The sequence below is a fragment of the Carassius auratus genome, chromosome 30, assembly GCF_003368295.1.
Source record: "Carassius auratus strain Wakin chromosome 30, ASM336829v1, whole genome shotgun sequence".
In the NCBI taxonomy this organism is placed as follows: Eukaryota; Metazoa; Chordata; class Actinopteri; order Cypriniformes; family Cyprinidae; genus Carassius; species Carassius auratus.
The window spans coordinates 13,018,143-13,028,977 of record NC_039272.1 but is presented as its reverse complement, the minus strand read 5'-3'; the positions used below and the strand labels follow the sequence as shown (position 1 = coordinate 13,028,977).

Here is a 10,835-nt window from a genome sequence, read left to right as displayed (position 1 = left end):
CTAAGAAGAGTAAAAATCTGCATACTATATAATTTAAAATGTATATGTCTGCTAAATTTAAAAAAGTGTCAACATTTCAGTGGAGAGCTAACTAATGCAGATGGACTTGGGTTACACAATTTTTTTTTTCATGAGGTATTTTGGAGTATTCGGTTTTCATGACAAAACACACTCAGCTCCATTTTTTTGGTTGCTGAGCCATACAAATTTTTCGTCGTCATAGGGAGGAAAAATCTGGCCATCAAGCATTACGTTAGTTTCGAGATAGTCGACATCATAAGGGCTCGAATAGTATGTGGGTGATTGGGTGTTGAGTCTGCATAGGATGCACTGTTGTCAGGGAGAAGTGCAAGTCACCTTCACGCGGTTGGCCCGGAAGCCCATATCTAACGGAGACGATCACAGAACTACACCAACCACGGACGGCGGTTCCGAAACAAGGTCCATTATGTCTGGCCACTAAATCAACGCTCCAGCCGGGAAGATATAGCACAAACAGGTGTTTATTGGCATCGTTGGCGTGAATGAGAATTAGCAGAATCTCCGAGTTGGATGACAAAGCCGATGATGGGTTTATCGTTCCGCTAAATAGAATTAATGCGCCTCTGAATGCATTAACCCCGTCACCGGCGGGTCCAGATCCGGTTATCTCGGACCGGGGCGCCTGTGAGGTTTCCCTGAACGCTCTACAGAACAGCAATGGCTCTGGTGACTCTGCAGCGCTCCCCTACACCCAGCGCCGCATCCTCAGCCAGCACCAACGCGGGGGAGGTGAGTGGAGGCTGACCGGCGGAGGAAATGCCGGGGATGCATGTGTAAATAGCGCCTAAACTGCTAATATTAGCCGGGCCTGTTGCTCGGGGGTCATTTCTCGTTTCTAGTTTCTAATGTTGTGCAAATGTGATACTACAAGAAGTCAACGAGTTCAACCTGCCCTGTAGACGAGCGCATGCTGAAGTTTTCACATTAGCGAGGAGGAGGAGGTTGTTTTTAGGCAATGTGGATGACGATGGGGATCCACTTGACTTGCCCAAACAAAACAAATCAAAGCATGGCAGTGCTGAATTTTGCTTCTCTTGTTGAAATGGTGAAATATATTTGTGTATGCGGTTGAAATGTATTATAATTTTCCTTTAGTGACTGTATGCGTGGTGCAGTTATTTCACTGTTTATCCTACCCTACATTCAATAACATTACCATATTTGGGTGTGTTGGGGATAATAAATCGGCTGCCTTCTATACTGAACGCGGTTTTAATTCAGCCGTACCACAAATACGATTTATACCAGTTTCTTAGTAATATGATACTTGTGACCAATTGAGCGTTTGGCAGTTCTCACTATGAACGAACATCATTATGATTTGATCACTGAGTCGAATCTTTTCAAAGAATCGGTTGAACGGATTCATAAAACCTCTATGAAATTAAGTTTTCAATTGAACTGAATGTGTTAACAAGTAAACGCCTCGTTTAACCGATAATTCTATCTGCTATTGAAAATAAGTTTAAGGTTATGTAATATTAAGTGTATTTTGAATATGAATTATATAGCAAAAAATTAAGATTTTTAAGCTCATGTATATACTTAATCAGAGAACAAAGGTAAATTTATGTTTCATACAGTTAAATATGAATTTAAGTTATATTTAGTTATTTCACTTGACTTAACGGGCACGTTAAAGATAAATAAGACCAGACTAAATTATCCCATGATTTTTATTTTTTTAACCTGTTCTTTGAGACGAACTGCTCGAAAGAACCGATTCTTCCCCTCACTACTCTCAGCACACTCACTGCAGTGATGTCATTGAATAGATGCTCTGCCTGGTGACTGACCAATCATGGGACCCAGAATATTGTCATGATTTTGCTGTTCAGGCTTCTTTTTAGAGACAGCCCACTAATGAGCTAGCCTACTATAGCATGAGCCCACATTTATGTCCATCCCTGAGGCTTTAATTTTTTTATAATGTGCCCTAAATCTATCCAAACGGTTTTGTTTTACCTAAACATAAAACGTTTCTGCGTAGGCCTACTATTAAAAGAATTCCGTTTAAGACATTTCTGTACCCATCTTATCAAATGTCCTTGTATATCTGAACCATAAATAGAGGCATTCAGAATTGATTGATATATGCAAAGTAATTTCATACAGTATAGGGCCCTTCGTAATTCAACTTCTGCTGTTTTATTTGTCAGGATTTAGGCAGTGATGAGGATCGAAAGGCAAACCTAAGGTCGGTGATATTTTTATTCATCTTATTTAATCCATTCATCCTTCTTTAACTATGACAATCTTAATTCTGGAGTGTCTTCATAATTGTATGTGTGGCCTATTTCAGCCTGAGTGAAAGTTTCTTCATGGTAAAAGGGGCAGCTCTGTTTTTGCAGCAAGGCAGCAGTGCACAAGGGCCCAGAACACCCACCCATCATAAAAATGCAGGTAAACCCCAACAAGGTCATAACCATGATCAATTTAATGTGTGTGAAGAATTTGAAAACGTAAATAATTAAGGATTTATGGGAATAAATGGAAAGTATTTTGCATCACTGGATATTACAGTTATTTGTTTAACATTTCTATCATAAAACAGTTGTCAAATGTTAAATGTTTGACTGCTTTCGTCTTACCTCGCGCTATGTCACAGTTAAAAGTGAAGTTTTTGGTGTCTGTGAAAAGTAAAGCCTTATTTTTTTTTATTTGATTGGCCATCTCAGTCATTTAGATGTTGATGAGGCAAAACTTTGAAAAGTTTTTGTCATTATAATAACAAATATATCAGTGCCTAATGCAGTGCAGCAGAACAGCATCAAGATGATCAAATATTGGTGTGAGCAGTTTGGCCATTTCTTGTTATTGGGAGAAAGTATGGTGGTCCACAACTATCAGCTTCTGCCATATTGTGTTATTGTTGATGAAAATAGTGGTTTGTTGTCTATAAAACTCAGATATTTGTTTTTAATTTCTCATCTGGCTGTTGTTGTTAAAGGGGATCTACCACAGCATCTACAAGTAATGATAAACACCCTCCGTGCCGAGGACAGAATTAAATTAGTAAGTGACGTACCTTGTGTCCAGTGCAATGTAGGAATGGCTACTCCTCAAAATGTGCATACACCAGCGTGCACCATCTCCATCAACAGGTTGTTAGGTTAGAAAGCGGTTGGGCGGACCATGTGCGGTACATGGTGGTTGTCTACACAAACGGGCGTCAGGATACTGAAGAAAACATACTGCTTGGGATGGATTTTACAGATAAGGACAGGTATGAATCCGCTCACTCCAGTCATGATCCGAATGCATTCTTATTCAGTGCATGCTACACTTATTGGTAGACACAAATTGTTGTTTGTTTGTCGTAGTAAAAGTTGCTCTATTGGGATGACTCTTCCACTTTGGAGTGATACCAAGATTCACTTGGATGGAGATGGGTAAATATCTTAATTCAATTCCTCTAGGCAAAGGTTAAATCCTACTTCTAGGTTAAAAAAAAATATCCTTAATTAACTCATTTTTATTTGGTTTCAATAAATGTTTTTGTTTTTTTAATCTCAGGTACTTTACAAACACATAAAAATGCACCATCTATCTTTGGTCACATTTAAAATCACTTTATATGTGCGTGCAGAAAATGACTCGTTTGGTTTCAGTAGGGAATAACATGTTTATATTCTCTGTGCATGTGACCTAAAGGTTATTGGCAGACGCATTATGTACAGTAGAGAGAATTTTCCACTGGTTTGTGGTGTAAAATTGTTCCACTGACCAACCCCGAAAAGCAGCGTGGTCCTGCTGCCTGGATATGCATTTCTGTATAATCACAAATTATGTCATAGCTTGTATTTTACATGCCTAAATTCCTCTCATCTCATCCCCCAGAGGTTTCAGTGTGAGCACAGCAGGAAGACTACATGTTTTTAAGCCTGTGTCAGTCCAGGCCATGTGGTACGTTTACTATTACGTATCCTCTTTTAGTGTGTGGTTTTTTTTTTATAGTGCATTCTCACATACTTGATAAAGCGTTTATGTTTCTCTGTATGTGTGATTATTGCAGGTCTGCCCTCCAGGTGCTGCACAAAGCATGTGAGGTGTCCCGCAGATACAACTATTTTCCAGGAGGGATGGCCCTTACATGGGTTGGCTTTTATGAGAGCTGCATTTCCTCAGAGCAGAGCTGTATCAATGAGTGGAATGCTATGACAGATCTGGAGACCACACGGCCTGATTCGCCAGTCAAGTTTTCTGATCAGTGAGTTATACTAACTAACGTTATGGAGAGTAAAAAGTAGGATGAATCTTCCATGCTACAGCAGACTGCTAAACTGATTGTGGTAAAATAAGTTTGAATATTCTTATATGATACAAACTTTTTTTTGGGGGGGGAGCTTATTATGGGACTAAAACCCTCAATGATTGAGCTTATTCTTAACATTGTTTTTCATGTCATGCACAGGCCAACCGAGAGAGAGAGAACGGAGTGCATGATCAAAACCAAACTCCGAAACATAATGATGTTTCAGGACCTGGAAAATATTACTTCTAAGGAGGTATATGTAATAAGGCTTTTGTGCCACGGTTTACATGAATGCATCAGCCATGGAAGGAGATTTAAATTGAATCCTTTCACTTCTGTAGATCCGAAATGAACTGGAACAACATATGAGCTGCAACCTGAGGGAGTATAAAGAGTTTATTGACAATGAGATGCTGCTTATCCTGGGCCAGATGGACAAGGCTACACTCATATTTGACCATCTGTACCTGGTAAAGCTTCCTCCAAGATTTCTCTGCCATCCATGTTTGATTCTTGTTTGCCAAGATGTGTGCTTCCCTAAAAAGCAAAGCACATAGTGCGAGTTCACTGATAGGGCTGGGAGGAAAAAAACAAATCTGCATGCATGCACTAATGCATTGCCCTGCTTTCTCAGACAATTCTGGATTAATCCGCAGAAAAAAAAAATCCTACTGGTTATTGAAAACACCAAAACATTACAGATAAGTTCACAAATGGTAAGAAGGGCCAGTCTCCAGCATTTACACTATGTAAACAAGCATACACAGGAGACTGCAGATATGACTAACTGTCAAGATTTAAATGGCTGGATAATACGTTTTTATAATATTCTACTTATTTGATTATTTTATTGAAAACATTTTGATGCAATTTATTTACACCTAAATTATAATTGTAGTATACATGGTCAAAACTTGATCAATCTTAGTCGCCTTTAAGTTTACAACATAATTACATGGTTATCGACAGGAGCTTTAAGACTCTGAAACAAGTAAAACTATGGTTGTTGTACATCTCATTAATTTCAGGGCTCAGAATGGAATGCATCCAACTTGGAGGAACTTCAAGACTCTGGGTTAGTGCTGATACACATCGACCGACAGTGCGTTGAGTTAAAATAATGAGTATTTAACACAAATCAGCATTAAACAATCTAACGTCAGGTTATTTTTTATGCAGGGTTGGGTATATCTTGAATGTCACACGAGAGATCGACAACTTTTTCCCAGGTACCTTTTGTTATTGTAATATCCGTGTTTACGATGATGAGACTACAGATCTGCTGGCACACTGGAACGAAACCTACAACTTCATAGTTAAAGCCAAGTGAGTTATTGTCATGATTAGAAAAATATCAGAAATGTGTTATTGTCAATATACTGTGAATAAAGTATTGTACCAAAAAAAGCATTTTTGACATGGGTGCCCTGTATGTCTTTCATATAGGAAAAACAACTCTAAATGCCTTGTACATTGCAAGATGGGAGTGAGTCGCTCCGCATCCACCGTCATTGCTTATGCTATGAAGGAGTACGGATGGTCACATGAAAAGGCATACACTTTTGTCAAACAGAAGAGGAATATAGCACAACCCAATCCAGCTTTTATGAAACAACTTGCTGAGTACGAGGGGATTTTAGATGCCAGGTGGGAAAAAGCCAATATATTCTTTTTAATATAGATTTAAATTTAAATAAAACACATTTAAATTTATGCATACCCATTTAATTCCATTTTAATATGTGCACTTGTTATTTTGCACATTTGTTTAACTGTTGTGAATGTGGATTTTTTAATAATGTGAAAAGAGCAGTTTTGGTCCAGGGTGGTTTATGCTGGTTTGGTGCTAGTGAAACAGGTCACAGCAAGTTCTTTCAAGTGAAATATGAATTAGTTAGACAGCCTTTTGGGGACACAAGCATCCAAAAGTCGACTGTTATTGGTGACCACATAGTTTTTAAAACATGGACTAAAGGGACTAAACCTAGCTTCTTTTTGACTTGTCAGTTTTCTTGTATTGTATTTTCTTTTTTTTTTCTTTTTTTTACACAATCAAGAGGTGACTGCTACCTTTGTTTCCTGTCATTGTAGCAAGCAGAGACACAATAAACTCTGGCAACCAGACGGTGATGAGTATTCCCTGGAGGGCCTTCAGGCTTCAGCTGCCAGTGGTGACCAGACTCCTCAATTTTCGTCACTGCATCCCGATCAAGAGGAGACCGCTTGGGGCCACGGTGGAGCAAGTGCTTCCCCCTGCTGCGGAGAAGATCCAACAGACTATCTCAATTACAACTACTACTTCCGGCGACTCTCAGACACCGCTCTGGACAGTGAACCCTCCACGCCAGTTCGAGGTCCTCCGCTTTTAGGCATGGAACGAGTCTTTATTGAGATTGAGGATGTAGAGAGGGATGCGTTGTTGGATGATGAAGGCTTCCCCATGGCTCACTTGGCCCTTCCTGGGGAGGGTACAGCGGCCCAGACCTGCGGCCGACTGGAGCCTATAGAGGACATGCGTTTGAGGCTGGAGTTTAGCACGGTGGAGGAGGAGGACGAGGAAGAAGCACAAAAGGAGGAGGCAGAGATGGCCGCCTTAGCTCGTGGAGAGGAGACGCCGAGGGAAGACGAGAGCCTGGCTAACTCGAACCGCTTTAACAACGAGAACGCCAACAACAGCAACAGGCTGGCCGGGAAACGCAGCTGCCCTTCTGGCTTTGACGTGAGTATGACGTCTTAGCTGTAGCGGCAGCTCTCCTGGCTTGTATGCAAGCTTATAGCTCAAAGAGCTAAACACTTTACATTCTCTAAAGCATCCCGTACTCTTACACCTTTAAAAAACCTAACCATGCATTCTCCCTGCCTGTGTGTATTCATCGGTTTAGGACAGTGCTAGCATTGGAAAGCCCTACAAAGTGAAGCCCTCATATCAGTCGTGCCGAGACTGCCTGCGCCTGCCCAGCGGCCGCCGCTGCGAACGTCGCACCCATCGCCTTAACCTGTCACGTCACACTGGCCTGCCCAGTATGTCCATCCAGGCCCCCAGAGGACACAAATTCAGTCCTGTCTCCGCCAATAAGGTGCCTCCTCCTGCCACTCTGCATCACATGAGCAGCGGGCACTGCCAGAGCCTTCGTTGCTTCGGTCGAGACAACTCAGACACTTGCCACAAGCAACCGAGCTGCGAAGACCTTCCTCAGGATTTGCGTTATTCCTTGGAGACTGAGGACAGAATGGAAGGGGAGGACGAGGGGAGCAAGGAAAGCTCCAGCAGTCCCGTGACAGAGCTTACTCTCCTGAAGCTCAGTCTGGGTGGTGAGAGGCCTACGGCGGAGCTTAGTCAGGGGGCCCAACTGGAAACACAGCTGGTGCAAATGTCCGATCCTCAGTTGGAACAGATGGACTTGAGCATAGAGGACTCTGCCATAGAGGACATGGAAGTGGACGAGGGAAACATCCCCAGCTCGCACCCTGGCTCCAGTGGACTCCAGCAAACACTCACACCGGACTCGGCCCTGAAACGCAGCTCTAGCAGCGACAGTCTGCCGAGAATTTGTAGAGGCCAGCCAGGCTTGGTATGTCAGCAAGCTCGAGAGATCGAGACCCGTGTGCGGCACGCAGGACTGACCATGTCCTCCCAACTCAAAAGGTCTAATTCACTTGCCAAGCTAGGTGACTTGGCCATCTCCAGAGAGGACCTGATGTTGTCCACCCCACTCTCCATTGACTACGATGACCAAGAGCCTGCTCTTTGCGTGCAATCCTCTTGAAAAGCTGACTCCAAGATGTCAGAACTGCTTTCTCAGTGAATGGGACCGATCCAGTCCTACAGCCATCGGGAGTGACCATGGAGGCTGATGCTGCAAGACATCTCGTGAGAACAATCAGGCCAGGCTTGGACGTCCTTCCAGCAGCCCTTTACATAACTGCACTGCATTCTTCATTTGTCTGTCTGTGCTTTAACGAAGATATATATTAAAGCATGCTCTGGCTTGGACCTTCATTAACGGCTTCATACGGCTTTTCTTGTCTTGCTAAAGGAAGCCCTACCAGTTAAGGTTTTAAAATCGATAGGTCGCATAATCAGACCTTTTTAAATCAGTAATGATTTTGCTCAAAATATTTTTTTTTAATCTCCATAATTGAAACCAAATTTTGTGGATCTCCTAACAACATCCATGATATTTTGCCTCCTGGTTTGTTCACCAGCAAATTTAGGTGCTGCTGCAAATGAACCAATCATGCAGTTGCGATGATTTGATAGCATAAAGAGACACTTTATCTGATTTAGATAATTGAAAACCTTAAAGGTGCACATAAATGTGAAAACTAAAAGGGTGCTATGGAATAACTAATCAGAACACTTATGTACTACTAATAATATAAATTTTCAAACCATAGAAATGGTTGGACCAAATAAGGTGGTAGGCGAGTATTTATTAGTTATTTAAAAACTGAATCAGATTTATATGTAGACATTAATACATTTCCATGATAACATTTGAGCTATGGCTTTATTAAAACATGATCAAAATCTGAGCCCAAACCATAAGCTTTAAAAAACAGAAATCCATCACTAATTGGCTACTAAAATTAAATGCTGTAGTCCTGAATATTTAATTGGCAACTTTTTTGGTTGACTTGCCTTCAAAAGCCATATAGTTCCACAAACCTGTGTGGACATTTTTATCAAAATGTTGCACCACAAAAGTACTTTAAGACTAAAGTTTAGCCTGAAATGTATGATTACGGTATGTCTTTTGTTTTTTTAATCACCGTGTTATTCCAACCTGATAGTTACTTGAATGACATCAACAAAACCGCATAATTATTGTCTGTTTCCAGAGAAAAATTCAACATGAATGTGGTTGCCTATTTGTCTTACAACACTAATTTGCTTTTCAGCTGGTGTTTATCAGATCAACTACATCTGAAATGTGCTACTAGAGTAGCTCCTGTTATGTAATTTAGCTTAAGCTGTTTATTGTACAAATTGTAGCCTGTGATGTGCAAAAGGCTTTAGCAGCAACATATTAGTACAATACAGTCTTCAAGTTGATCATAGGATGTTCACTATTGTCCTTTAAAAGGTCCTTTTAAAGTGTCTCCTATTTGAAATGACATCATGGCATCTGATAACAACAGTCATGTATGTTAGGTTTTAACAGGTATGCACAGTTTGTTATAATGTTGTGGGAACAGGGACTTGCTTGAGTTTCTCAATTTAATACCATGAGGGTGTATGATATTTGTGAAAGAACACAAAGTTTGATCAGTGCTACTAGATAACAAGTTTGCAAGTATTGGTTAAACTTGACCTGAATTATTTTGTCATATATATGTGTGTAATTTAATAATTAATGTTATTGGTCTTTGTGTTGACTACTAAGCTTTTTTCATTTTTTTCATTTTTTTTAACAATATGCAAAGTGGCCTGTGCAATAAGTGTAAGCAAGAATTTGAAGAGAATCGTCTTTATTTATACAATAATGTGAAAAGTAACTCTCTTTCATTAAGAAGAATGAAAATCTGAGAGAAACGCACCTTGAGTGAGATTTGAATGAAAGATTGTTGTTTTTTTCCATATGAGCCACTTGGGTTCAGTCACTGCTGTATGAAACTATTATGTTCTCATTTTCATTTTGAAGTTGTGATATGTATTTCATATTGCTTTTCCTGTCACTTTCTGAACTTAAAATCTGCTTTTTATTTATTCATTTATTTTTCCCATTTAAAAAAAAATGCATATAATGAGAATGTTCCCATTTATAGTTTTGGGGGGTAAAATGATTTGCCAAACGATTGCCAAAAGAAGATGGCCTCCCAAAGAGATCACATTTGTAGTTTTGCATACCTTCTCCCAGCTGCTGCTGATTTGAGTACTAGACATTTTGTTTCTTCGGACATGCAAGTGCCTTACCTGTTGCCATTTGCAATCAGTTGTCTAATGGTTCTTTGGTAAAAAAAAAAGAAAAAAAGAAATGCTCTTTTTTTGTCTCCAACTGTTTGCGTTCTTTATAGAGCAAAGTTTATTTTGAAAAAAAAAAAGCATATTTTGAGGCTTACTCAAGTCTGTTTGTCTTTTTATTTTGATATTACATTTCATTTTTGAATAGAGGAGACCAAAGTCATTTATTTATTGTCATGTTTTGGCATGTTTGAACAAACTAAGCTAACAATAAAACTGGAAGACTGCCTTCAGCCCCAACTAAACAGCTCTTAAAAGTGACTTGGAACATACATCATATATACGCTGTACTTCATTTTGACCATTTTAAGTTGCGCTGCACTTTGTTTTATAATGTAATGTACATTTAATTTTAAAAAATAATAAATTGTTTATTGTATGCATCAGAAATGGACCAGTATTGAATTTGTATAGCTATGAGGGGCACGGAGATTGAGAGAGAACTGGTGATGATTATTAAATAAATGCACCACACATAATAATTCACTTCTTAGTATGAATACATTTTCTACAAAATGAGAGTAGAGTAAGTAATATGTAAATGAAGAAGTGCCACACAGAAGGAACTCTTAC

The 10,835-nt window shown here is 39.8% G+C and overlaps 1 protein-coding gene across 4 annotated transcripts; it reads left to right on the top strand.

Annotated features, from left to right (window-relative positions):
- The first annotated feature begins 94 nt into the window (after nt 1-94).
- ssh1b (slingshot protein phosphatase 1b) lies at nt 95-10,648 on the top strand. Of its 4 annotated transcripts, XM_026211473.1 has the most exons (16): nt 96-499; nt 593-771; nt 2,202-2,239; nt 2,345-2,445; nt 2,993-3,057; nt 3,147-3,268; nt 3,366-3,434; nt 3,883-3,948; nt 4,058-4,252; nt 4,457-4,550; nt 4,639-4,767; nt 5,326-5,399; nt 5,477-5,623; nt 5,744-5,944; nt 6,389-7,016; nt 7,180-10,648. In XM_026211473.1, the coding sequence occupies exons 2-16, from the start codon at nt 700-702 to the stop codon at nt 8,062-8,064; spliced, it is 2,886 nt and encodes a 961-aa protein (XP_026067258.1). In that variant the 5' UTR covers nt 96-499; nt 593-699; the 3' UTR covers nt 8,065-10,648. The 4 variants fall into 4 exon arrangements, with proteins under 4 accessions (XP_026067259.1, XP_026067258.1, XP_026067257.1 ...); XM_026211472.1 differs by having other exon boundaries at nt 96-771; XM_026211475.1 differs by having other exon boundaries at nt 97-771; nt 5,326-5,372.
- The last annotated feature ends 187 nt before the right edge of the window (nt 10,649-10,835 follow it).